The following is a 27,933-nucleotide window of genomic DNA, read 5'->3' as shown; positions in this document are numbered from 1 at the left end:
CAAAGCAAACGTACTGAAAATGGATCAGTGTATGATCCAGACAAAATGTCTGAATGTACAGGCAGTTGATATATTGTAGTTTGTAAATATTGATTGAGTGAGTCTCCTGATGTTGACTGACTGACTGGGCATGTAGTGAACTGGAATGGAATGTACTGACGGCACCAATACATGTAAAACATCATACACACTTGTAATCCATACTCATAGGTATGATACATCAGAATTACCTATGATAGGGCTGTATGTACCTGTTGCAACGTTTCTTATATAATATATATTCAATACTGTGAATAAAATGAAACCCTGATGATACCACAAACATGAGTCACGTAGCAAAAAAATGAAACTCTTTTATTTGGACTGTCTATCTGATCAATGCTGTAGTTCAGATTATTCAAACAATGTGTGACAGTAAAAAAATAGAGTGTGTAAGCATGGGATGCAAAACGTTCATTCATAAAACATTAGAAAAAATGTTTGGGGAGTCATTCTAATTAAATATAAGTTGTACAAGACAGAGATGAAAACAAATGCCTACAACATACTGCTAATTTATTATGCCAGGCAGGGACATTGACCAAATCTGACAGACCACTTGGGAGAAGGTATCTCATGTATGACAGGCTGGCTATGTACCTCATAATTCTGCTTGGCATGTGAAAATAAAGCCAGACTCATGAAGTGCACTTTCTAACCCATTTCACTAAAATGTAAACATGGGGGTAAACATGTTCCTTGGCCCGTTGTTAGTGTTAGGCTAGACTCACACTCACATATATTATGGCTCAGATTGGCCATTTCATCCCCCTCTGCATCCTAAACAACTGCCATGTGCAGACTCAATTTAGCCTGGCCTAAAGAACTAAGCCTTTTCTACATGTGGACTGGCTACCTCTGCCATTGTATGTTTTGAGAGAAATTACAACCGGAGCCATATTACATGTCATGCTAGTATCAATGTATTATCAGTTTAATAGCTTAGATTGAGATCATTGGTTGCCTATCTGAATCTGAAATTTGTGAACATTTTTGAAACCATTCGACTCTCTTTGTGAGCATGAATTTAATGTATTCATAAAGTCAGATCTTTCCAAGAGCCAGCTCAGAGGAAAACCATGACTAGGACACTACTCCGGCTCAATAGCCAATCAGAGATAGAGAGGAAGCTGTCGCTGTGCATTTCAGGTGACATCAACAGTCTATCAGCCTGCGGCATCTGACAGTTCAAACACATAAGGCCAGGTAATATCAGTCTTCTCTTGTCACTCAAAAACTTCAGGAGCACAGAGCAGAGGGTACACAACATACCCTCATACAGGTCTCACTCACTAGACAGTATCTAGTCTAGTGAGAATCATGATTACAGCAAGTAGATAAGCAACTGAGGGGGTAAAAGGCATCGGTCATTCTCTACCCAGCTAGCTCATGTGTTAGAAGGCTTATCTACGTGCTTTAGGCCTTACATATTGAAGAGACAGTATATTAATGAGCACTGAAGTGCCAACAGTCTTATTTTCAGACCCCATCACAGAACATGAAATGGGCACTCCCAGAGGGAGGTAAAGAGTGCTATTAGGAGGTATCAACATTGAACTCCAGTCCCATCATCTCTGCTCTCTGGAGGATTTGTAGACATTGAGCACTACTGTGACTGTGCAACACCGCCCTCTCTCAATATCTACAACAATTGTTCAATTAGTGTGGGGGAAAACATGCAATTCTAGAAAAAAATGATGTTATTAATATGAAGGGAGAGTAGTAAAAAAAAAATAAGTGGAAAAGTCATGCTCGTAAATAACCATGTTTACTAAACAAATAGACCAGCGATGGCTCTGCAGAAATAAAATACGAATGGATATCCCTGCCTCGTGATGCAACCAAAAGGTGATCCAAACATTAAGACGATATACATACATGCACCTCCGCTCTGCCACATTCAGAGACAGAGGTTGTATAAGAGTTTCTGATTCAACACTGATACCACAAAATAAATGTTAGGGTTTTACAATTGGAACACATAAAGTGACCCAAACAGGACATACTTCAAGCACCTTAAAAAGTTAGCCAGAATAGATTCCACCCTACGCTTTCTTACAGTTGCACTGGGGTCGGACAGGCTTCCTGTTTAGATTAAGACATAGCGGAGCTGGCGTGAGATGTGGCTCGGAAAACGTACCTCAATCCAGGGATGAGAAATGCGTTGTACTCCGAATTGTCCCATTATCCCAACTGTTACACCGAGAATATTGAACGACTGCTAGTTTGTCCAGGAAAACTGCCCTTTTCGTCCTCATGGTAGGTAGCAGAAGTCACAGCAGCCATTTTGGAATGGCAGTGTCAGCCAATCAGCTCCTTTGCTGTTCAACGCGACATGCCAGTCCATAATGGCTGTTGTGGCTACTGTTAGCTAGCATGAGGACGAAAACAGCAGTTTACTTAAAAACTAGCAGTCGTTGAATCTTGTAGATGTAACAGTTGGGATAATGGGCCAATTCAGAGTACAACGCATTTCTCATCCCTGGATTGAGGTACATTTTCCAAGCCATAGCTCACGTCGTCTCCGCGGTGTCTTAAACTGTAATCTTAAACTGTAAGTAAGCGTAGGGTCGAATCTATTCTGGCTACTTAAAAAGTATGATTCATCAAATCTCTACACTGGCCATGTTGAGGAGAGGGCAGGGTGAGGAGGTGGGTACTGGTTCATTCTGAGTGGCAGAGATGGCGCTTCCTTTGCATTTTTCAGAGCCAATCATAATGGGACATCAGGGTAGAAGTGGAATTCATAAAGCTTCCTCACCCAGCATAACATAGTGAGGTAACTACTTAAAAACAGATGCACCAACAGCTCCCCTCTTGGAATAGTTTTTTCATTTTCTTTACAAATGCAATTTCTCACTCAGCCCCCACATAGAACAAACCTCATCAGCCCTTATTCAACCCTGTGGGGTTTTCCTCAGCACTTAACTTGCAAATGAGATTCATCATCATTTTTGTAGTAGGGCACAAAATATCAATGCAGACAAGTTCCAGCCGGCACGTTACCTTCAAACCGCCATTGTTTTTGTATATTCAAACCGCCACTCTTTTCACAATTACCATGTCTACTGTCGCATTGGCCACTCCAAACATCATTCTAACATAAGTATTCACACAGAGCCCTTCTCTTTGGCCTAGTAGAGGTGGGGAGGTGTCAGAGCCAGTAATACCCATGTTGGGTACGTGAGGGGAATGAGCCAGGGTGCTGGGTGTCTCTACGTATAGGGCCTAACAAGCTCTGGCTGTAGCAGGGTAGGGTGGTTGTGTAGACAGCTGGAGTTGTGTTTAAGGATCAGAACCGCGCTACAGGCTGTTCGCATGTGTGATTAATTGCTGTTCTAGTGCCCAATTCCACAGAGTGTGTGGGAGGCCAAGTGCCTTACTCCTTGCCGGAAGACCCTGGCCGTACAGTACAGTATCTGGGGGTGAGAGGTGTGGCTCTGCGTGTTTTTTTTTTTCTGGGAGGAAAAGAGGAGAAACATGTAAGGTAGAACCCCCTTAAGACAGCACCAATCCTCCATTTCCCTCTCAAAGCTCAACAATCTGAGCCTCAATCTGCTCGTTTTAATGTCACAGTCCTGCAGAAGACATTGAGCAGGTTGCACAAGTAACCTCTTCTCCCTCCTGTAATATAATAGTAATCTGTATTCCATTTATAATAAACTTAGTTAAGTATTATAAAGTAGAAAAATATCAGAGAACATATACAGTTAGTTGTCGTTTTGTAGTGACCATTTCGCCTTGTTTTTTAAGCATATATTTTTGTGCTGGGCAAGAGGAACTGAACAGGCCTCAGTTGAAGTGAAGTGTCGGTTTGGTTTCTTCTTTTCACTGCTTTTATTTTCAAATTGTTGATGTTCGATCCATTCCATCTACAGGAAGGAGGATTGGGAAGAAATTAATATTTAACACAAAAATAATATTATTTCCTTTTGATTTCATATTGTAACTTTATTTCACTCTACCTAATCCAACTTAAACTATTCAATAACATCAGAAAATTCCAGTTAACCTAACTGTGGTTTTAAATATCAGTGTCATAACACTTCCAAGAAGTTGGATGTGGGAGTGTAAGGCGCGTGTTTTAACTCACCCCCTAAGGCATGCTCTGTCATACTGAGGCACAGTGACTCCAGCGTGGGGTTGATCTCCAGGTCTGCACCTGGAACATGGCATTCTGGGAGAGACGAGACACAGGTCACTCAGTTATTCCACTTGTGTGTGTACTATATCTGGACCATAAATCACACTTTAAAAACTGACAGATGCATTAGATATGGAGCAGTGTGAATGCGGTTTGTAGGGCGATGTGGGTGGGATGCGTAAGCCGGTGTAAAATTGGGTTTAGAAGGCTATGTGGGTGAGATGCGTAAAGACCATGTATGATTGGGTTTGGAAAGAGATGTCGCTGGGATATAAAAGGAAATGTGAATGGAGGTTGTAGTGAGACATGGATGGTATGTGTAAAAAGACAGTGTGAATAGAGATTGGAGCAAGGTGTGGCTGGTATGTTTAAGACAGTGTATATAATGTTTAGAAATTGTTTGGGTAATGTTTGGGGGAAGGGGGTGCTAGGATCCTACCTTGCTGCTGGAACAGGAGCATGGTTTGCGGGGAGGTGTGGACAGGGAGTGAGTGGGTCCGTTGCACAGAGCTGCGACTCTGGCTTGGCATGCTGTTGCTGCCCCCAGGGTTGGCAAACCACAGGTTCTACAGGGACAACAGAACATCTCTCATCACAAACATGACACTCATCCTATATGTTCTACACCGTGTTAGTCTTCCCAGCACAATGATTACAAAGAGACTATTCCAGCTATGATAATGAACCAATGCATATCAAAATGTTGCCCTGGGTATTGCATTGATTAAACTGTCTGCACTTTTTGTGGTTGCACTTGTTAATCTGTCAAAACAAATGTTGTCTAAGGACAGTTCATCACTCTGTGGGTATAATAACGTGTAGATCAATAGAATGTCAAATCTAATGTTGGCTAACTAGCTGCAACCCTCAATAGACCCATGGGGCGGCGCACAATTGGCCCAGCGTCGTCCAGGGTAGGGGAGGGAATGGCCGGCAGGGATGTAGCTCAGTTGGTAGAGCATGGCGTTTGCAACGCCAGGGTTGTGGGTTCGATTCCCACGGGGAAGTATGAAAAATAAAAAAAATAATGTATGCACTCTAACTAAGTCACTCTGGATAAGAGCGTCTGCTAAATGACTAAAATGTAAATGTAATAACAAAGACTTCTTAGAAAATAATTTCTTGTGAATGAATCTGACGTTTCTATAAGTCAACTTCAGTGGGTGTATTCCATGTCCCCAGACTATCTGACATATGATCCCATCCTATGACTGACCTGTCTGCCCTGGCCTTGCAGTGTGGGGCTGGTGAGGGTGTGGCGTGGGGAGGCAACCCCGATGCCACCTGGACTCAGAAGACCCATGCGCCCGGCAGGGAGGCCACGAGGGGGCATCTGGAATGCCCTCTGCCCCCTACGTGCTAGACCCCCAGCACTCACAGAGCCTGCTGTGGGGAGGGAGTTGGAACCATACGCCCAGCTAGAGGAGGCAGAGAGAACAATTATCAGACAGAGCCCTGCGGGGAATCCAGGTGGAGGAGAGAGAGAGAGAGAACCTGGACAAACTGCATACTAAAGTTGCAGAGAGAACATGGCACTAAAACTCAGCTGCCATGACCGGAGAGTGATAGGTCAAAAGGAGAAGAGAGGTTCAGTTGTCTTACCCTTTCTGTCGGTACACAGGCATGTCCAGCATGGCTTTCCTTGGGAACAGGCGGAGCAGCTTGAGAACCTGCTGCTTCCAGGAGACCAGCCTCTTCCTCTGAGTCTCTGTGAAAGCCTGACAGAGAGAGAGAGAGAGAGAGAGAGAGAGAGAGAGAGAGAGAGAGAGAGAGAGACATAAGAGAAGATGGTAGGAGAGACAGACAGAGAGAGAGAGTGATAGAGGGTGAGAGAGAGGTAAAAGAGTGAGAGAGGTAAGAGAGAGTGAGCGGTTGAGAGAGAGTGATAGAGAGAGGGTGAGCGAGAAAGAGAGAGCGAGGGGAGGTAATTGAGAGAGAGGTAAAAGAGAGCGAGCGGTAGAGATAGACAGAGTGATAGAGAGAGGGTGAGCGAGGGGAGGTAAATGAGAGAGAGAGAGAGGTACAAAAGAGAGTGAGCGGTAGAGAGAGACAGAGAGCGTGAGCGAGAGAGAGCGAGGGGAGGTAAACGAGAGAGAGGTAAAAGAGAGAGAGTGAGCGGTAGAGAGAGACAGAGAGAGTGATAGAGGGAGAGCGAGCGAGGGGAGGTAAACGAGAGAGAGGCAAAAGAGAGAGTGAGCAGTAGAGAGAGAGACAGAGAGCGTGATAGAGAGAGGGTGAGCGAGAGAGAGAGCGAGGGGAGGTAAACGAGAGAGAGAGGTAAAAGAGAGTGAGCGGTAGAGAGACAGAGAGAGTGATATAGAGAGGGTGAGCGAGAGAGAGAGCGAGAGCGAGGGGAGGTAAACGAGAGAGAGAGGTAAAAGAGAGTGAGCGGTAGAGAGACAGAGAGAGTGATATAGAGAGGGTGAGCGAGAGAGAGAGCGAGGGGAGGTAAACGAGAGAGAGAGGTAAAAGAGAGTGAGCGGTAGAGAGAGTGATATAGAGAGGGTGAGCGAGAGAGAGAGCGAGGGGAGGTAAACGAGAGAGAGAGGTAAAAGAGAGAGAGTGAGCGGTAGAGAGAGAGAGACAGAGTGAGAGGGTGAGCGAGAGAGAGAGCGAGAGAGAGAGAGAGGTAAAAGAGAGGGTGAGCGAGAGAGAGCACACAGCAGAAGAGTAAAAATACATTCCATTACTTTGTTAGTGCAGTGAAAGTTCTCTGTGCAACATACCATTGAGAGGAGCATTACGTGTTCTTACACATGGTTTGCAGCCTTGTCACATTTTAAACCACCAGCTAGCTGTATGTGAAAAATATTACATGTATTTATTTTATAGATGTGGTTTTGCGCGGTCTCACCTCATGTGTCAGACATTTCTCAATGAGCTGCAGGTAACAGCTGATATTCTCCTCGTCCGGCCGTGACACCAGTAGCTGAGTGCACACTGCAACACATGGACAGGAGGTTCACACAATGCTACACAACACCAACACGCCCTCCAAAACTCATTCCAAACAAAACACACCAGCACACATCTCACATCCACAACAAACAAGTGCAACAATTGTCCAAATGCAATATATACAGTGCATTCGGCAAGTATTCAGACCCTTGACTTTTTCCACATTTTGTTACGTTATAGCCTTATTCCAAAATTAATTATAGTTTTTTTTCTTATCAATCGACACACAATACCCCATAATGACAAATCAAAAACACGTCAAGAAATTAGAGCAAATTTATGAAGAAACTCCCCTGTGAAGTATTCAGACCCTTTACTTTGGCAGCGATTACAGCCTCGAGTCTTCCTGGGTATAACGCTACAAGTTCGCCACACCTGTATTTGGGGAGTTTCTCCCATTCTTCTCTACAGATCCTCTCAAGCTCTGTCAGGTTGGATGGGGAGCGTCGCTACACAGCTATTTTCAGGTCTCTCCAGAGATGTTAGATCGGGTTCAAGTCCGGGCTCTGGCTGGGCCACTCAAGGACATTCAGAGACTTGTCCCGAAGCAACTCCTGTGTTGTCTTGGCTGTGTGCTTAGGGTTGAGTGTCCTGTTGGAAGGTGAACCTTCGCCCCAGTCTGCGGTCCTGAGTGCTCTGGAGCAGGTTTTCATCAAGGATCTCTCTGTACTTTGCTCCGTTCATCTTTCCCTCGATCCTGACTAGTCTCCCAGTCTCTGCCGCTGAACATTGCCACAACATGATGCTGCCACCACCATGCTTCACCATAGGGATGGTGCCAGGTTTCCTCCAGAGGTGACGTTTGGCATGCAGGCCAATTAGTTAAATCTTGGTTTAATCAGACCAGAGAATCTTGTTTCTCATGGTCAGTCCTTTAGGTGTCTTTTGGCAAACTCCAAGCGGGCTGTCATGTGCCTTTTACTGAGGAGTGGCATCCTTCTGGCCACTCTACCATAACGGCCTGATTGGTGGAGTGCTGCAGAGATGGTTGTCCTTCTGGAAGGTTCTCCCATCTCCACAACGGAACTCTGGAGCTCTGTCAGAGTGACCATTGGGTTCTTGGTCACCTCCCTGACCAAGACCCTTCTCCCCCGATTGCTTAGTTTGGTCGGGCGGCCAGCTCTAGGAAGAGTCTTGGTGGTTCCAAACTTCTTCCATTTAAGAATGATGGAGGCCACTGTGTTCTTGGGGACCTTCAATGCTGCAGACATCTTTTGGTACCCTTCCCCAGATCTGTGCCTTGACACAATCCTGTCTCAGAGCTCTACGGACAATTCCTTCGACCTCATGGCTTGGTTTTTGCTCTGACATGCACTGTCAACTTTGGGACCTTATATAGACAGGTGTGTGCCTTTCCAAATCATGTACAATCAATAGCATTTACCACAGGTGGACTCCAATCAAGTTGTAGAAACATCTCAAGGATGATCAATGGAAACAGGATGCACCTGAGCTCAATTTCGAGTCTCATAGCAAAGGGTCTGAATACTTATGTAAATAAGGTATTTCTGTTTTTTATTTTTTATAAATTTGCCAAAATGTATAAAAACCTGTTTTCGCTTTGTCATTACGGGGTATTGTGTGTAGATTAAAGGCTGTAACGTAACAAAATGTGGAAAAAGTCAAGGGGTCTGAATACGTTCCGAATGCACTGTACATGTACACAGCCCTGTAAAAGCCTTGTCCTCTCTTACCTTTACCCATGACACGCGTGAACTGGCCAGCAATGTCGCCGTCTGAGATGGGTGTGACTGAGGACTCTCCGTCGCAGGGAGGGGGGTTGTGGGGCTGGAAGCCCTCCTGGGCCAGGTCCTTGTCCTCCCCAGGGTTGGAGTGTTCTGAGGGGGATCCACTCCTGTCCATGTCCCTGTGGGAAACACTGGGAGGGCTGTAGCTGTAGACCTTGATGGGGGTGATGATAACCTGCTGTAGCTCCTGTAGGGCGTTACGCAGGTTGCCCCCCTCCAATATATCCTGTTGGATCAATCATAGCATTATCTTATTAGCAAAGCTGTCTTGAAGTGTGACAGGAAATTGCATAGAACTTGCTGATCAACTTTTAATTGAAATATTGGTGATTATTATAGTGGATATGTTCATTCACATTTAATTGGATTTCTCCATCTAAGCCACAGGGATCCAAATGGAAACTAACAGTTAAGTTGTTCAGAACAGCATGGCTATTATCAGATAAAAATGCATCTGAAATGCTTTTAAAATAGTGGTGACAGCATGTGATTTACCTTCTCTAAAGACTTGAGAACGCTTGGCCTCTCTCGTAGCTTCTGGACACTCAGGGCTATCTTGTGCCGCGCACCTTTGGTCACATTCTGGAAGAAGACGAAGAGTTAACAAAAGGAGGAATCATTGCTCACAGCAACACGGACATCCAGATATCCAGTTACTAAATAACACTCCTGATCACCATCTGTTTCATTAAAGCTATGAAGCAAAGCCAAGACGGCATCTTTTATCTGTGCGGGGAGGCTGTGTATAACTGTAGGGTGCAGCGATGCTTAATTTCATGGCTCATTGAGGTATCTCTATGCTGGACAAAAAGCGGGCCGTATCTATTCAGCAGTGATGAGGAGGGCAGGGGAAAGAAAGAGAGGACTAACGAGAGAAGCTGACCAACCTGTGACAAACGATGACAAACCTGTGACTCCAGGTGGTGCTCTGTCAGAATCATCATCTCCTCATAAGTCATGTGGGAGAAAAGTGCTGCGTACTTATGAAGACGGAGGCTCTTCAGCCACATGGGCACATCTGAAACAGAAAGTATGCTCATAAGTTGTTATTCTACTCCTGCGGAGTCCTTGTAACTCTAGTCACTGAACAACGAGAAGGATAGAACTCTAACGAACAATAGATTCTGCTGTGGAATGCTTGACGCATCTGTGCAGTGCATGTCAAAATAAACACTTCAGATCTATTCGTTGGAGAACGCTGTCCTACTTATTTCTCATGGACATCTGGAGCACAAACAAACAAAGTGAAACATGAGGGGAGACAAAAAAATGGCATCCCACTGAAAAGGCAATTCAACCATTACCAAGTGCAGTAGCCGTTGGCATGTCATGGCTTTTCCCAGAGTGAAATACCAACAACAATGTGCCCGCCCCTGGCCTGTTGTTGGCTTTGAACCCCTGACCCCTGGCGTATTATGGTTGACCTCCTGACCTTTCATGCCACTGCCGTCTTCCTGGAAGGTGTTTCTGGAGCCCTGGTCCTCAGTCTGCTCGCTGCCTGAGGATGCCACACTACTCTGGGGGGACAGGGGCGCGTGGTCAAAGGCCTGTCGCCCCCCCAGGTCGTCCTGGCTCAGCCAATCTGAGCCACAGACCTGTGAATTGGAGGGGATTAGGGACGAGGACCTCTTCAGAGGACTGGGCTGGCCCATCTGACCCATGCCTGGCAGGGGACACAGGAGGGTCAGAATGTTAGAGATAATCACAGTAAACCATCCCTTTAATGAAGGCTAGGCCTATACAGAGAGACTCTTTAGATGTGACAATCATTACGAAGATCACAGACTAAATAGTTGAGCATGATTACATAACCACATGAAGAAAAGGTTGTATTGTATCAATTGGTGGACTCATGCCATATTTAGACTAGATAATGTTAAACAAGGTTGGAGTGTTGTAATGTGGAGCATTGAAATGGAGTATCAGTCTACTCTGTGACACCCACAGAACACAACTGTGAAGAGTTAACGCTAATATTAGCGTCGTAGCTCTTATCAGGGACTTGAGACTGTGGGAAATCACCTCCCCAGTCAGCCTATTGTAGGTACTGACAATCAAATTGCACTGTACAGCCTTACCTAAGGATTGGGGATCAATGAAATGGGGTATCAGTCGATTCAGTACCCAAGTGCTTTTTTCCCCAACGTCCTCCGCAGTTATCAGACTCCAAAACATCCATGTTATATAGTTTTTCCTCTGGAATAGTGTTCAATACACATAGTAGGTTGACTGGTACAATAAATGTGGCTCAATTCAGTGGTTTCAGATTCCCGCAATAAGAGCTACGACGCTAATGTTCTCTGGGTGCCACTGAGTAGACTGATAACCCATGTCATTGATACACAATCCATAGGTAAGGCTGTACAGTGAAATAAGTATGCCCCCAATGCAATTCTAAAGTCTAATACATCCAGTGTGATTTCAACCGATTTTTGTCAAATTAACAAATGATTGTCTTCTGTTGAATTTATATAACAACATTCCAACCTCGTTTAGCATGATCTATTCAATTCTGGCATAATTCCACTATTTGTATTCATTTGCATCACTGTCAATGACAGAGTTTTATTTTGAAGGCGAACTGCAAATTCCACTATTGTGGCTTATCCTTATTGTGGCTAGCTTCACATAGGTGGGTCCGACCACCATTAATCAAATAAGAACTGTCTTATAAATTAGGGGTCTTTTAGATGATGACACCTAGCTAGATAGTTAGCTAGGTAACTATAGCTACTGAAACAGATTGTGTCGTTTTTCTATGTTTTTGGGGAAGAACATTGTTTGCATCCATCAGCCAGCTAGCTGTTTTTATGACCAGCACTGTCCAGAGCTTGGGGATGTGTCTGCGCTCGTGCTGCAGCAGGTGCGCGAGGCATCGTAGCGTACGTATCGGTGAATCATTGTGACATATTAAATACGAGTGATAGTGTAATCAATGTGTAATAACTACGTAAATTTTTTTATGAACCTGTTAAATTATTCATATTCAGGTCCTGATTGGTCAACAAGTTTATATAACACTATTTGACGTGTATATTTTTTGACACGCAAAGACCCAAACGGCGTTCCATACTGACCTGCGTTGTTGCTGTTGATGGGCGAGGGCATCCCACCCTGGAAAGACGTGTGTCCGTTCTGCCCTGCAGGGGAGGAGCTGGAGGAGGGGGGCTTGTCCAGCCAGCCATGGCCAGGGTCCAGGCCCTCTGCGGAGCCCGGCCACTCGTCTGAGCCCTGGCGGGGGTGGTAGGGGCCGGAGGGGGGCCGGGAGGAGGGTGCTGGGTAGCCGCTGGACAGGTGCTCCTCCAGGTGGTTGAGCCACATGGCCAGCGAGGTGCGGTCGTCCAGGGTGGTGGCCGGGTGGATGAGGGCGTAGGACAGCAGCTGTCTGCTCTCCTCCACAAACAGGCTGCTCTCGATGGTGTGACTCAGCACCTTCTGCAGCAGCTTCATGTACTCACACTTGGCCTCGCTGTTGCGGGGCTGCAGCAGGGGCAGGTGGGAGAGCAGCAGGGACACCGCCTTCTCCATGGGCTCCTGGTGCCACTGGCTCACAATGTCTGGAGAGGTGAGGGACAGAGGAGGGACAGTTATTTACAAGTAAAATACATTTTTACAGTTAAAAAAACAACAGAAAAATCTTTATTTAACCTTTTTTTTTTACTTGTAGGTCTATCTGTTACATGGTTTTTACACCGTAAGATAGTGTGTACCGGTAATGCAACATGGCTAATCCAATAGGGTTTCAAATGTGTCCTTCAGAAATCTGCAGTCATTAGCTACCTGCATTGTTGGCCTCAGCCTCCAGGATGTGGATCTCAGTGCAGTCTGCCAGCCAGTGCTCCAGGCAGATGTGCAGGAAGCGGGCCTGGGTACGAGATGCTCTCTTCAGCAGGGACAACAGCGCCACCGTCTGCTCACACTCGTTCCAGCCCTTGAACCAGTCCGTCAGGATGCCCACCTGGTCTCGGAACATCATGGCGCGTTCCCAACAGCAAGGGGGGCGGGAATATGTGGGTGGGGGGTTCGGGGGAAGACTGTTGCTCACACTCAGGTTCACTCTGGCCCCGCTCAGCGGCTGCTTTTACACAACAGTCCTGGGATCCCCTCAAAGTGGAGCGAGGGGCCCTCACATGGTTCACGTGCAGGAGATGGGGGTGCTGAGGGGAGGGCTGGGAGGGGGCGTGTTAAATCCAGCTGGTTGTGTCTTAGACAGAAGGAGGATTCTCTCTCAGGTGCATCAGTGTCAGCATCATCCAAATCTTAACAAATCAACAGGGAAGGGAAAAGTACATAAGATACACTGAACAAAAATATAAACGCAACGTGTAAAGTGTTGGTCCAATATTTCATGAGCTGAAAAGATCCCAGGAATTTTCCACTCACAAAAAGCGTATCTCTCTCAAATTTGTTGCAGAAAATTGTTTACATTCCTGCTAGTGAGCATTTCTCCTTTGTCAAGGACAGGTGTGGCATATCAAGAAGCTGATTAAACAGCATGATCATTACACAGGTGCACCTTGTGCTGGGAACAATAAAAAGACCACTAAAATGTGCACACACAACGCCACAGATGTCTCATGTTTTGAGGGAGTGTGCAATTGGCATGCGGACTGCAGGAATGTCCACCAGAGCTGTTTCCAGAGAATTGAATGTTAATTTCTCTACCATAAGCCGCCTCCAACGTCGTTTTAGAGAATGTGGCAGTACGTACAACCGGCCTCACAACCGCAGACCACGTGTATGGCGTCGTGTGGGCGAGCGGTTTGCTGATATCAACGTTATGAACAGAGTGCCCCATGGTGGCGGTGGGGTTATGGTATGGGCTGGCATTAGCTATGGACAACAAACATAATGATCAAAAATACCATGACAAGATTTTTTTAAAGGTATATCTGTATTCCCAGTCATGTGAAATCCATAGATTAGGGCCTAATGAAATTATTTCAATTGACTGATTTCCTCATATGAACTTTAACTCAGTAAAATCGTTGAAATTGTTGCATGTTGCGTTTATATTTTTGTTTAGTATAATTTAACTAGGAATTTGATGCTTGTACCGAACCCTGATCATGATCACTTGACAATGAAATCCCAATACCAGAAATGCTGTTCATGCAATAAATTGAACTAACCAATATCAACATGGTGGCATGACTGCCACAGACCACAGGCTTGAGTGAGGGCCATCTACAAACACATTTTTTGTGGTTATTTCAATATACTGTGGCTCCAAGATAATAACTATCATGTGAGACAAACACAAACTTACAGGGGCCAATCATGAAATCTGACACTAACCACATTTCCATCCAGTTTCAGAAATGTCAACAGACAATGTTCGTTCGACATGGTGGGATCGTTCTGTGTCAGTAAAATGTATGGGCTCCCGAGTGGCGTAGCGGTCTAAGGCACTGCATCTCAGTGCTTGAGGCGTCACTACAGACCCCCTGGTTCGATTCCAGGCTGTATCACAACTGGCCGTGATTGGGAGTCCCATAGGGCGGCGCACAATTGGCCCAGCGTCGTCCGGGTTTGGCCGGTGTAGGCCGTCATTGTAAATAAGAATTTGTTCTTAACTGACTTGCCTAGTTAAATAAAGGTAAAATAAAATGATGTGACAAAATGCGGTGGAAACGATTTATTGCGCAATTCTTGATTGAACAACCATCCTGTCAAGGTACATTTGCAGTCACGCGATGCTATGTTGTGTGGTCCTCCCACTTCTACTTGAAATAGCATGCAGTTTATTAGGCTACAGATATTGAACTTTAATGAACTTAACAGGGTGGTGAAAGTGCACGGTGGTGAGCTTGATGCACCTTTCCAAATAATATTGAGGGTCTTCATTTGTATGCTGTAAAATGATGATCGGTGCTTAGCTGCCAATTAACAAATTAGAATGATCTTGCTCATATCCATCTCATCATATAACCTAACCTGTTCAATTTATCAGCAAACTGTTGTCTAGAGAACATGCACGGAAACAAGATTGGGCAAGTTTGCCATTTATAGTAACAGTTTGCTTGTGTGACAAACTTCTAAAAAAAATTACTTAAAATAAACCATTGAAATAATTAAATATATGTTTTTTATTCAGTACATGAGAATTTTAGCGCAAAAGTGTTTATGTGCACTACGTCATCATGCACAGCCTTTTATCCACCAATCCGTTTTGATGGAAACAAACCTCTGGCGGGAAAATTTGCATATTTTGTAATGAGATTTTATCATATTCGCATGAAAACCGGTCACAAATTGGATGGAAACCTAGCTACTGAGACTCAGATTGTTCACTTTGAAATGTATGTCAAACAAAAACCAATGATTGCAAAGTTAAACAAACCATACAGCTCTATGTACAATAACTACTTTGAACAATTTCCACTGAACATTTTACAAAAACATTTATTTGAAGAACAGAATGACGGCACAAACAGCCATTCTGTTACCAAACTTTGCAGATGCACTGTTCTTGAAGTAAATGTGTTTTTGTAAAATGTTAAGTGCAAATTGTTCAAAGTCCTTGTGCATAGAGTTGTATGGTTTGTTTTAACTTTGCAATCATTGGTTTTTGTTTGACATACATTTCAAAGTGAACAATCTGAGTCTCACTAATCAGGTTTCCATCCAACCTTTTTATGCGAATAAAGTAAATGTTGGATAAAAAATGTCATGACAGGCCCGATGCAAACATTACATTTTTCGGTAATCTTTCCAAATGTCAACAAAACAAAATACACTAGACAAGGTGGGATATTGTTGTGTCAGTACAATTAATTATGCAAGAAATGTTGGTGGAAACACTTTTATGCTCAAACATTGATATATAAGAGGTTTATTTGGAGTCAAGCAATGACGTGTGGTCGTCCCAGTATGACTCGTCGGGAAAGCATGCAGTTTATTAGGCTACAAATTAAATAAATTATGAGGAACTTCACAGGGTGGTGAAAGTGCAAAGTGATGAGCTTGATGCTCCTTTCCAATAAATATAGGGTCTTATTCAGGTGACATGATAATCTGTGCTTGGCTGCAGTTTGACAAATACAAATGATCTTGCTCTTTTGTCCATAATATTAATCTCATCATTTAGGCCAGGGATGGGCAACTTTGATGGGGGTGGGGGCCACAAAAAACAGAACTCGTCATGAGGGGCCCCAGTGGCTCGTGGGTCTGCATACCCACATCCCACATTGCGAGCAAAAAAAATTGCCGCCCCTCGTGACAGCGAAGATTAAAAAAAACGCAAAATGTAACTTCATTTCCTGCAATTCTGTACATTTTGCCATGGGGCATAGAGAAAATGTTGCCATTTTAAAGCAAGTTTGCTTCAATTCTACACATTTTGCCATGGGGCAGAGAGAAGATTTTGCAATTGTATAACTCATTTAATGCAATTCTACTTATTTTGCCATAGGGCTAGAGAGAAAAATTAGCAGTTTTACAGCTAATTCACTGCAATTCCACACATTTTGCCATACGGTGGAGGCAAATGTTTGCAGTTTTTAATATGATAAATAATGGGCCCCACCCCGGTCTGTATTTCGACAATGCTTACTACAAGTTTAGATAGCTGGCCGCTAGACTAACTTACAAATCTAAAAACATTTAGCTGACATGGGCAGGCTAATTGAGTGACTGCTGATGCACAACCAAATTTCGAAATTGCACCTTGTGTATTCGATTATTCTCTCAACAGTAAGTTGAGACCCCGACTGACTAACTACATTTTTTTTCTTTTTATTTCTTTAAATTAGTCTTCGGGCCTACAAACAGTGGGCCATGCGCGGGCCTACAAACAGTGGGCCATGCGCGCCAGTTGCCCATCCCTGATGTAGGCTATACGTGTGCTCTAGCCAACAACGCGCATGGCCCAGTACAGTTGAAAATACGATGGAAACCCATATATATCTTGTATTTTTGATTCCTTACATGAAAATGTCACTGCAAAAGGTATTTTTATGTGCACTACCACATCACGCACAGCCTATAATCTGCAACAAGTCAATTTGATTGAAACACTTCCGGTAAAATGTGCATATAGTTTTTGTGCTCATTTTAGAATATTTGCATGAAACTGTCGCCAATTGGATGGAAACCTAGCTAGTATAACTCGGTTACCGTGGAATTGCCAGAGTAAAGATAGTCTCTGTACAACACGCTAATGCATATTCTTTATTTAGGCCAGCTAATCATAATGCAGGATAATCAGCTTCATGATGCAGTGAAAGTAGAGCACATTATTGCCAGCATCATCACTTCAGCATCAACACAGTTTACGGTAGAGAACTTCCATGCAGAATGCATGCACATTTCTATTGACCATTCAGCCAACATCTGTGAAAGTTTGATAAAGCCAACATCTAGGCCTAGCTGCCCAGTCAATGCATGAGTGTGTTTGACTTGAAGCGAAAAACAAAGACTAATAATAATAATAATAATATGCCATTTAGCAGACGCTTTTATCCAAAGCGACTTACAGTCATGCGTGCATACATTTTTGTGTATGGGTGGTCCCGGGGATCGAACCCACTACCTTGGCGTTACAAGCGCCGTGCTCTACCAGCTGAGCTACAGAGGACCACGTTATCTCCATGCAATCTACATGGCTGTCATGTATTATTAGAACAATAAATACTATGTGATGACTTGCAATACAGCTTGTTACAGGGTAAAGTAATGGCTTCACAGGTTGCCAATAGGCCATGGCATGATCAATCAAATCTGAAACGGTCATCCAACCCTCCCAGTATCGCAATGACCACCTGAGTGGTGGGTATATAACTTGTACAGAGACCTTGATGTTATGTAGCTATGTTTCCTTTACATAAATAGAACCAGCCTGGTCTCATAGGCTAGACATAACATACTACATGTCAATCCGGGGCACTCAAACTAGTATAATATGTTACATTTGGTATGGTTACATAAGACAAATGGTTACTTAAAGTAAAAACGAAAGTAGGGTGGTTGGTCGTGGCGGGCATATAACGACAACGTTGCGAGTTCGAATCTCATCATGGACAACTTTAACTAATTCGCAACTTTTCAACTAATTACTACTTTTTAGCTACTTTGTAACTACTTAGCATGTTAGCTAAAACTTTCCTTAACATACTACTGTACTGTTGGAGCTAGGAACACAAGCATTTCGCTACACCCGCAATAACATCTGCTAAATATGTGTATGTGACCAATACACTTTGATTTGATCCTTAACTTAACTCCTACACTTAACCTTAACCGTTAGCCACCTAGCCAGAATTCGTAACATTGTAAGTTTTTTCAAATTCGTAACATATCATACGAAATAGGTTTTGGACATCCACAAATTAATGAATACCATACTAAACGTGACATATCATACTAAATGGAGTGTCTCGGATTTACGTACAGAATAATACACGGTCCGAGACCAGCCAGCAACCTATAGATATTTGTCCAAGTTTTTAAAAACAGAACGTTACGTTAGTAGCTAAGTTCTGGCTAGGAGGGGCTGTATTAATAGTAGCTAGCTGGGGGGGGGGGGGGGGATATTCTAACTAGGCTACCTAGCTAGCTAACGTTAGCATAAGACACCAGTCCAGAACCAAGTGCCTACCTATATGGCTAATCAACTACGTTAGATAGTTTGCCAGTAACTATGTGAAACAAAAGAGGGTCCCTTTTTTTTTTTTTTTTTACATTTAACGTGAACTATCACAGCTAGCTAACGTTAACTCGCAGCCTTACCTATGGTAAGTTAGCTTGCTAGCTACGTTTGACCAGGTCATATAGTCCCGTGTAGCACAGTTGGTACAGCATGGCGTTTGCAACGCCAGGGTTGTGGGTTCGATTCCCACGGGGGACCAGTATGAAAATGTATGCATTCACTAACTGTAAGTCGCTCTGGATAAGAGCGTCTGCTAAATGACTAAAATGTGAAATGTAAAACGTCATACATGTAGTTAGCTAAGTTAGCTAGTCCGAAAATGTAAAAACAAACCTGTGTGACAACGGCGACGTTTCCAGGGCACGGCTGTTGCAGTCTACTGCACAGGGTGGATTTGATGGGCTAGGGGCAGTTAGTTAGCTAGTTAAAACTAACACCAGGCCTTCACCGTGTAAATAGATGAGGGATTCAGTAGCGACGTTGCTGTTGGAATGTCTCTCTATTTTTCATGTCGTTAAACGACATCACAGTCCTCGCGTTGCAAAGGTCCTCCATGGTCCATTTAGCAAAAAACACATCAGGTTACATACATTATACCCACATCCCACCCTTCAACTTCTAGCGGTTGGTTTGTTTACCTTATTTGTGAATTGTCACTTGTTAGCTAGTTAGCTTCCTACCCGATTAAGCTATCTAACGTAGCCGCTAAATCGCTAGCAATGGGCTATTTGCTTCATTTATAAACGCTGAATGAGACGAAGATTTCGATCCAACAGTTGTCGTTGACTGCTTTGAAAATAATGATTATCTGATTATTTCAAAGATAACATTTAAAAGAGTCTAGCTATGTACAAAATGTTTATTTGAACACAGAGAAATATGGAAAGTACGCTTCGCTAAATCTAGCTAGCCTACTTCGATTCAGAGTTGACGCAACGTCGGGGACCAACGTAATGGCGTTTGGGCGGGGTAAACAAAGAGAAAAGTGCCCCACCTAGTGGATGAAACGCAAACGCCCACACCACTACTAAACTGAAGTTGATCGATATGATCACAGAGTATCCATTATATTGACCAGATACTCAAGTGGCCGCTCTAACAATGGGAAAAAATGGAAGGCAGTCGGGAGGAGGCAAGATCAGATGGGACCATTCTAGCCAATGAGAGGGCATACACACGTGTGAACAACAGGCACAACTCCGATATAAAGTGGTGTTTCTCAAAATTGCCGGGATATCACGTGTCCTACTTATATTAGTACACTCGTAACAACCTAAGCATTACCGAACTTATATTTGATCAAATAAGCCACACGTAGCAAATAAGCCATGCAATTTTTTGTTGCCCAAATTCGACACTCATGACCTCCATACAAAAACGCCACCTGCAGGAGAAGACAGATTTTGGGACCAGTTATCCCTCTCGCTTTGCCTCTTCCACTTTGATATGATGCATAGCTGCTGTCAAACAAAGCACTCTGTTCATTGAAGTTCAACTCCTTAGTCTCAAACAAACAAACATATTTGGCTTGATTGCATTTAATCAGTTAGATTAACGTTTGATGAATGAAGATAGAAATTACAGAGGACACAGACAGTGACTTGGCAAATTTGTTGTTTCTTGAAATAAAGGCTAAACACACTCATATGTAGAATTAATCACAATATCAAAGAATGCTCAGCTTTCTCTGACTGCACCCATTAAACAAATGTGAAAAGAGAATATCACTTTGTTATTTTATCTTGTTGCAACACTAATTATTTAGGGGTATACAACATTGTATTATTAAAAGGCACGATTTGCTGCCGGATACAGCAAGAGAGGATTGTAGATAGAACTAATGACATCCCTAACATTAGTCATTCTCAAGAAGTCTAGATCTAACACAGTGCTGGGAGGGGGTACTGGTGAATGCTCTAGTATTTGTTAATGTTTGCCCTCCCCGACTGTATGTGCTACTACATAAAAGGAGGATCTTGAGAGTCAGACAGCATCCTGTCTCAAGCAGTTGGCCGAGGAGGAACTATCTCAACAAGAAGACAGTATCTTTGCAGGCAAGAAACCAAAACCTCTTCTAGAATGGTATGGGAAACCGTTTATACGATATTGCACTTTACCAGGAAAATGTATTTCGGTATGGACGGTGATGTCCTAGTTTAAGTTGTAAAGGTTTTTAGGCTGGCGTAAATGTATTTTTGCTACTCCCCTCCCTTCCCCCCACACCCTCTTGACTCATGATGCAACAAAAGCACTTCCTGGCCTCAATATGTCACTTTAAGATTTTGTTATGAGCTATGCGTTCATGCGTTCATGGAAACTTGCACTTCAGAAATCAAAACAAGTTGCTCTAAAACCTCTTTCCCTGTGTCCCTACCTATTCTCTCTCTCTCTCTCACTGAGTGAAATATGACAGAACTTTCAATGATGTAGCCTGACAGTAGCAATATGACCAACATATACAATTACAATGTGTCAAAACTTCCCACGATTGAAGAACTTGTTTCACTTTTACATTCTAGTCAAGCTCTCTGGTTGTGTGCGAGGTGGACGAGAGTCTGAAAGAAAAACTGAAGAAGTTCAGATTTCGAAAAGAGACCAACAATGCAGCCATCTTGAGTGAGTATGACTTCATTGAAAACATGTTCCTCAGTAGCCCAATTGTCATCGGTTTCACCTAATTCAAAAAAACATAATAAACCCAGAAACAGAGAAACATATGTCTAGGACTCAATATAGAATAATTGTCCTATTCCCTCAGTGAAAATTGACATGGCGAAACAGCTTGTGATCCTGGAGGAAGAGTATGAGGCAAGTCACAATGTCTTTCTGAGCTGTTGAATATCCCATACTGAGTTAATAATTACTAAAATTCATCCACACCTGTATCAATACCAGTTCAACTCAAAACACGCTCTCATATTTCAGGACATCTCCCTGGATGACCTGAGGAATGAACTTCCAGAGCGGCAGCCAAGATATCCTTTTATAACAAGTCGGAGTGATACAGCAGAAATCTGTTAACCTCATATTCACCAGAACTGCCCGTGTTAGTTGTATCAATGACCAGTGATTGGATCTCCTTGACAATATAGTGTACATTCATTGTTTACAGCTACAAATACATCCATACAGATGGCAGGGTGTCCTACCCACTGTGTTTCATATTCTCAAGTCCAGTGGGTGAGTATTTCACCCTAATTCAGTGAACAGTTTGTAAGTCGCTCTGGATAAGAGCGTCTGCTAAATGACAAAAAAACTGCCAATTGAGTGAAGGATTAGCATTACTGTGCTGCAACATCCCTTTGCACAAAATAACTTTTGGAAGGTAGTAAGTGCTGATAATTGAAAGTAGAGATGAGATTCAATCAGTGTTCATCATATGGAGAGATCAAAAAGGTTCAGTGGACAGACATCTGTGGCTTATACACCATCCTCATCTCAACAGGGTGCAAGCCTGAGCAGCAAATGATGTACGCAGGCAGCAAGAACCAACTGGTCTCCGCAGCAGAGCTCACAAAGGTCAGGACTATTGTCTGTTTCAAGAATTGACTGTTAATAATAATCTGAACATAAGCCCAACCCTAAACACACAAAATAGATAAGTTATAAATGTTCAGAAAATAAGCATGTTTAGCCTGATCCTCCTACCCCTTTTTTCTCAATAGGTTTTTGAGACACGAAACATAGATGACTTGTCTGAAGAGTGGCTGATAAACAAACTGTCTTTCTTTCGCTGAACAGACACTTGTGTTCATTTTGGAAAAAGTGCATGTATTGAACATACCAGTACATTAACTTCATTACCAGTTTGCAATAAATTGCTTAGATTGTCACTTATGTTATTGCATTCTTATTCCTTAGTTATACTCAAACCATTGTTACTAGCCTGGTTGCCAATCTGTTTCTGCTCTCTTGACAACTCCTTGTGGAATTGTCATGCCAATGAGTGACAAGGAATTGATGATAGCACAAACAGATCTAGGACCAGGCTACATTATTGCCACTTCGGAAGGAAAATGTTTTCAGGAATACATGTTAAATAAAAAAATAGGGGACTTTGGAGAGGGTGACTGTTAGCAGTATAAGAAACATACAGGCTTAAATGCTGTAAAGTCAGCTTCTACCATTTATTTACAATGTCTAAATGTAAATAAGTTTCCGTCACACAACTGAACTTATACAGGTTCATTGTAGCGGTTTCTGGGGGGGGGGGGGGCAGAAAAATCTGTTATTTTGAAAGTTTTTAGCTAAAATGTAAAAAAGCAACACTTTTCCTTACAAAACTATCCTGCATTTTATTGGCTGTTCCAATTACATTTATAATGCATTGCATCCTCAAATGCTAAGGACAAAGAAAAACGTATTTTAAACAGATTTATGCACACAAGAAAATTCAACAGAAAAAAAGTGTATCTGCTTTTCACACCACTTTATGAAAGTGCCTCATATTGAGTGAGAAATCGACAAACCATAAAGACAAACTAAGACTTAAAATAACAAAATAACAGCTTAAAATAACAAACGAAATATGTTCTTGGTAGGAAATAATTTTGTTAAAAACTACTAAGATAGTGGCTCCAGCTATATCTATGAGCTAAAGTCTGACATTTGAGTAACTGGCATTTACAGGTACCCAAAAGCCTTGTAGAAGTCGCTTAAAAGGTTGTGTCTCTCCTAAAAAAGTAGCAGACAGACTAACTCTCAACAGGAATGAGTTGCTGGCCTCAGACTGACTCTGTAAAGACAGGGCTGTTCTGAGGGTGGGGCTCGTTAGCCTGGGCTGGCTGGAGCTCGGGGGTGAGGCATGGTGTGCCGGTGTTGTCACAGTAAGAAGGCTTTTATTCACTGTCACTGCCGTCGCTGGAGTCTGAGGCCTGCTCACTACCACTCCCGCTCTGGGCGCGGCCGCCCTCTGAGTGGTCACTACCGCTACTGTGGGCCGGAGACGCGCTGCCACTCCTTCTCCTCTCCCTATGGCTCTCCTTCTCCTCCTCCTCGCTCCCACTGCCCTCCTCCCCGCTGCTCTGGGCTGCTCCATTCTTGGGCTCATTGTCATCGTCATCACTGTCGTCATCGCTACCGAAGATCTCCACCTCATCCGCCAGCTTGATCTCCTCCTCACCACTCTCACTGCCGCTACCACTGGCCTTCCTCCTCCGCTTCGCTCCCTCCTCTTCATCATCCTCAGCTCCACTCCGCTTTCCATCCTCATCCTCCCTGTCAGAGTCACTGTCAGAGTTGTCTCCCTCGCTCTCGCTGCCTTTCTCCTTCTCATCACCTGGAGACAAACAGATACAGACAATTAGTTCATATGGATCTAAGAAGCAGTGGCAAACAAATAGCCTCTGCAGACACAGTAGTAAACATTGGGGAGGACAGAGAGGGGGGAGACTGACCAGAGTCCTGCAGTTTACCCAAGTCCATGTCCTCTTCTTCATCCTCCGGTTCATGGTTCTCCAGCTGAGCCTTACGCGCGTCCTAATGGACACAAAGACGGATGTCATTATTACTTGGATTATTTAGATGTCTGCAAATGTATACTTCTCTGCTTATGTCCAGTACTACATGCACATCTCTATCAGTGTTGAAGTCCACTTATTAAGTAAACACAGTAGTTTACAGATTGAAAGTAATGCACAGTGTAGAAAACAGCAAAGGAGTGCCTGATTAGCAGTCTCACCTGTGCTTCCAGCTCCTTCTCATTCATGTCTCTGTGCTTACACACCAGCACAGCATTTGTAGTAGACTGGGCTCCAGCCTTAGCTCTCCTCTTACTCAGCCGCACTCTGCAATCCAGGACAACACAGTAAGAACAACAACCTTCACAGGTTTCGTGTCCTCAGGCCAAAACAAACAAACTAAACCCACCCTAGCAAATACAAATCTACCAGAACAATGTGACTATCTCATCCAAGAGAATCCCACGTCACCTGCTGTTAAAGTAAACCCAACAGACCCCACTATGAGACCCCCCACCCTGGCCAGTGGTTACCTGGTCTCCAGCTCGTTGTAGTAGACTCCATCTCCGTCTCTGAAGATAAAGAAGTAGTTCTCCTCGTAGCCCTTGCTGGCTTTGTTCTTCACGTTCCAGTTGTACTCCCTGGCTATCTTATAGTCATACCTAGAACACACACACACACCACCCTCATCACATCTAGTTCAATGTTACAGTAAGTGTGTTTCAGAGATTCCAACATCATACACGTTCTGTACTTGGACAAGGTGAACCAAGTAGGTGTGAGGAAGTAGACAATGACAACGTGAAAACTGAATATTATTGATAGAGATAGTATAGTTAATATATCAGTATCATTGTTGGTGTGTCCTGTCTACTCAAGGTTAGTGTAAATGCTTGTTGGATTACTCACAGATCATCAGGCATGTAGTCCAGCTCCTCATCCACGTCTCTCTTGCGCTTGCGAATCGTTTCCTCATTGGGAAGGAAGTAGGCCACAAACTGGTTTCCTTCCTCATCCATCATACCTCTGCAGGGCACAACAATGAACAATTCAGAACATTATGTAAATTGTCATAGTGCAGGACGGTCACAGAAAATCAAAGACACAATGTGGCAATGTTCTCCTCACCTAATCATGGCCTGTGACATCATCTCCACACCCTGGGGTGCTGACATGTCTTTAGGAGCAGGATCAGAGTCGAAGATTACCTGAGCACACGGGTTGATCCACATCTGGGGAGCAGAGAACAGAACACACAAATGCTTACTCTTTACCAAAACACACTAGGGCTAGACAACAACAGCTAAACGCATCCAGCTTGGAACAGATACAGGAACCAATGACTCCCCAGAAACAAAGACCATGGGCATAATGCAGATAGGTAGCCAAGACCAATACAATGGTACTGTATGTCCTGTTGAGTGTTTTGGATGCTCACCTTGAAGTCAGGGAACACCGGCATCACCTCCACAGGAGTGACTCTGGGTTTACTGTAGTGCTGGGCAATCTGGGGGAAGAGGAGGAACACAGTGTGTGATGTACAGATGTAGGATCTTAATTTGATCGCTTTTGTTGCTGAGAATTCTCCTGTTATATTATACAGCTATATTAACAGTGTACCACTTTTCATGTAGCCTCATTTTGACCAGCTAATAGCCTAACCACCAATCAAGCAACATTATGGACTAAACATAAAAATCCTGTTGCTGCAGGATTATTTTGCTGCGACAATATAGGTACAATTAAGATCTGACATCTGTACAATAACTTTGTTCGTGATGGAATTAATCATATTAGAAGGAACATACAATGAACTGTGTGATCTCTGTGTAGCTGGACATTGACTTTGATGTTGTTACTGAAATACCTATTTGGACTGAATATAGCACAATAAATTGTGCAGAGCCAAACACGGGGCACTCTCACCGGTTTCTGTGCATCCTCAAAGGTCTTTTCAATAGCAGCAATCTGGCTGTCCCTATCCTTGTATATCTCCTCCTCTGTGAACTGCTGTTTGACAGACACACCGATCCTAAGGACAGAACACATAGGTTATAGAAGGGGTGGGACAAACAGAGAAAACACTACAAAATGGGAAGTGTGTATGCTGAATGTGGTGGTTAGCTAGCCTGTTAGGTCACACTCACTTGACTTCCACTTTCTCATTGGAGACTCCATATCTGTTGAACTCTGTAGAGATGTACTCAGTCTTCCTCATCCACGGGACCACCTTGGCGTGCTGCTGAGATCTACAGGAAAACAAACAAACGGCTCATAACACAGATTCCAAGTCATTCTTAACATTTTAGTTGAATTTTGTCACACAGATACTGTGTTGACTGGTACACAGTCTGTATCCAAACCTTTTCGAGCTGGATGGAGCTGTGATGTCTTCTTCCAATAACTTCTCATCAGCTGGATCCAGAAGAACTAGAAAAATAAGGATGGGACGATTCTAATTCAATACTACACAAGCTTCAAGTAACCACCACAAAAATATACTGACTGTGTGGTATAACTGTGTATGTGGTTCAGAAACGTACTGCTGGGGTCGACGCGGTAGGTGTCTGGGTTAATGAGGTCGATGGTGACGCCAAGGTCAGGCTCAGTCAGCAGCTCATGTTTGTGTTGCTTCTCTAACGATGTAGCCTTGTACTGCACAAACCTGTCAACATCAGACAGAGCAACATCCAGTCACATCAGTCAGCTACAGTACGGTATTTATAGAAGAAGGCTTAGAAAATAAAAGCTACAATACATTAAATAGACATACCAACATTTGGAATGACCTTTATAGCAGAAGGAACTTGGTAGGAACAAGGGTGTTTACCTGTGCTGGTCAAATGGATATGTGATGAATTTGGGATCAAATGGGATGTCAGGCAGGCTGTTGCAGTACTTTACTCGACAGACCACTCCAGACCTGGGAGATTGGTTGGGACAAACATAGAAGCACACATTTAAAAAATGTATAGAGAAGAAGTAGTCATCAAAAAAATGTTCTATCAACCACTAATGCCACATATCCTCATAACCCAAAGAGATAACTACCTAATGGTCATATGGGTTTTGATCTGTCCATTATATCTCCAGCCCTCCCCTTTGCATTTAACAACACACAATAACTTGAATTGTAACTGAATCTCTGTTTGGTTGAAACATGTCAAAGAAACTGCATGCATGCATACCTCTCTGGAACAGTTCTGTGTGATGAACTCCTAGACATGTGGAGAGAAAAAACAAGTGTTGTTAGCTACACACTCTGCTGAGACTGAATAAATTGGAAGTAACACAGCACCCATTTCAATATTTTAACTTATGACGGGACAATCAGAACATATGTAAATTATGATGATCTTTAACTAGCCTTGTCGTCATTAGCTAGGTTAGCTAACGTTAGCTAGTTGCGGCAAAGAAGATAAATCGGAGAGGATATTTACCTGTCACCATCTGAGTCTCGCTGGGCTTGTGTCTGTATAGTTGGAGCCATTATCTTAAAATAATGATCACGGCTGGAAGCACAACTTCATATAAATGCAGACAACCGATCAAGTAACTCCTTACTAAAACACTTTACCTGAAAGAAAGAGAAACTCCGTTGACTACCTAGCTAGCTAATTACTTACTCCAAAGTACTCAGAGCGTGTTCTCTTTTTCCCTTTCTGTCCTGGCTGGCTGCGTCTTGCTACTAGTAGGACCCCTAATATTTTCATGGGTAGCTTCGGAGCGGCCTGAATATATTGCGTCGCAGATCTACGGTCAGTTTTTGCTATATAATAATATAATAATATGCCATTTAGCAGACGCTTTTATCCAAAGCGACTTACAGTCATGCGTGCATACATTTTTGTGTATGGGTGGTCCCGGGGATCGAACCCACTACCTTGGCGTTACAAGCGCCGTGCTCTACCAGCTGAGCTACAGAGGACCTATATA

The 27,933-nt window shown here is 43.4% G+C and overlaps 3 protein-coding genes across 4 annotated transcripts; 1 reads left to right on the top strand and 2 right to left on the bottom strand.

The window, feature by feature from the left end:
• Positions 1-336: 336 nt before the first annotated feature.
• LOC311101642 (protein Smaug homolog 2-like) lies at positions 337-19,478 on the bottom strand. 2 transcript variants are annotated; one of them, XM_084142780.1, is made up of 13 exons: positions 18,872-19,478; positions 12,670-13,148; positions 11,967-12,446; positions 10,322-10,552; positions 9,777-9,907; positions 9,385-9,471; positions 8,836-9,115; positions 7,038-7,123; positions 5,786-5,901; positions 5,400-5,601; positions 4,623-4,749; positions 4,133-4,216; positions 337-3,911 (listed from the first exon to the last, which is right to left on the bottom strand). In XM_084142780.1, the coding sequence occupies exons 2-13, from the start codon at positions 12,863-12,865 to the stop codon at positions 3,883-3,885; spliced, it is 2,049 nt and encodes a 682-aa protein (XP_083998906.1). In that variant the 5' UTR covers positions 12,866-13,148; positions 18,872-19,478; the 3' UTR covers positions 337-3,882. The 2 variants fall into 2 exon arrangements, with proteins under 2 accessions (XP_083998906.1, XP_083998907.1); XM_084142781.1 differs by having other exon boundaries at positions 9,798-9,907; positions 18,872-19,472.
• A 1,042-nt stretch (positions 19,479-20,520) lies between these two features.
• Positions 20,521-22,371, top strand: LOC311101645 (glia maturation factor gamma-like). Its single transcript, XM_084142784.1, has 7 exons — positions 20,521-20,620; positions 21,058-21,154; positions 21,297-21,346; positions 21,464-21,515; positions 21,638-21,718; positions 21,984-22,057; positions 22,204-22,371. Exons 1-7 carry the CDS (start codon positions 20,618-20,620, stop codon positions 22,273-22,275), a joined length of 429 nt encoding a protein of 142 aa, XP_083998910.1. The 5' UTR covers positions 20,521-20,617; the 3' UTR covers positions 22,276-22,371.
• A 65-nt stretch (positions 22,372-22,436) lies between these two features.
• LOC311101644 (RNA polymerase II-associated factor 1 homolog) lies at positions 22,437-27,666 on the bottom strand. Its single transcript, XM_084142783.1, has 14 exons — positions 27,438-27,666; positions 27,186-27,215; positions 26,828-26,920; positions 26,541-26,662; positions 26,361-26,427; positions 26,145-26,246; positions 25,924-26,029; positions 25,436-25,504; positions 25,126-25,229; positions 24,907-25,023; positions 24,531-24,659; positions 24,219-24,324; positions 23,935-24,016; positions 22,437-23,816 (listed from the first exon to the last, which is right to left on the bottom strand). The coding sequence occupies exons 1-14, from the start codon at positions 27,485-27,487 to the stop codon at positions 23,377-23,379; spliced, it is 1,617 nt and encodes a 538-aa protein (XP_083998909.1). The 5' UTR covers positions 27,488-27,666; the 3' UTR covers positions 22,437-23,376.
• Positions 27,667-27,933: the final 267 nt, after the last annotated feature.

The sequence above is a fragment of the Coregonus lavaretus genome (assembly GCF_964263955.1).
Source record: "Coregonus lavaretus genome assembly, chromosome: 26".
In the NCBI taxonomy this organism is placed as follows: domain Eukaryota; kingdom Metazoa; phylum Chordata; class Actinopteri; order Salmoniformes; family Salmonidae; genus Coregonus; species Coregonus lavaretus.
The sequence above is the reverse complement of the archived record's forward strand: the minus strand, read 5'-3'. Positions and strand labels throughout refer to the sequence as shown.

Excerpts from the sequence above, each read along its gene's own strand:
- LOC311101642 (XM_084142780.1), bottom strand. The coding sequence starts at position 12,865 with ATGATGTTCCGAGACCAGGTGGGCATCCTGACGGACTGGTTCAAGGGC. Across the intron at positions 9,472-9,776 it reads TTTGTCATCGTTTGTCACAG|AATGTGACCAAAGGTGCGCG; the intron begins GTTGGTCAGCTT and ends GTCTTCTTCCAG. Across the intron at positions 3,912-4,132 it reads GACAGAGCATGCCTTAGGGG|ATGGAATGGATCGAACATCA; the intron begins GTGAGTTAAAAC and ends TCCTTCCTGTAG.
- LOC311101645 (XM_084142784.1), top strand. Across the intron at positions 21,347-21,463 it reads TCCTGGAGGAAGAGTATGAG|GACATCTCCCTGGATGACCT; the intron begins GCAAGTCACAAT and ends CTCATATTTCAG. Across the intron at positions 21,719-21,983 it reads CATATTCTCAAGTCCAGTGG|GGTGCAAGCCTGAGCAGCAA; the intron begins GTGAGTATTTCA and ends TCATCTCAACAG.
- LOC311101644 (XM_084142783.1), bottom strand. The coding sequence starts at position 27,487 with ATGGCTCCAACTATACAGACACAAGCCCAGCGAGACTCAGATGGTGAC. Across the intron at positions 26,247-26,360 it reads GCTCCATCCAGCTCGAAAAG|ATCTCAGCAGCACGCCAAGG; the intron begins GTTTGGATACAG and ends GTTTTCCTGTAG. Across the intron at positions 25,024-25,125 it reads ATGTCACAGGCCATGATTAG|AGGTATGATGGATGAGGAAG; the intron begins GTGAGGAGAACA and ends TGTGCCCTGCAG.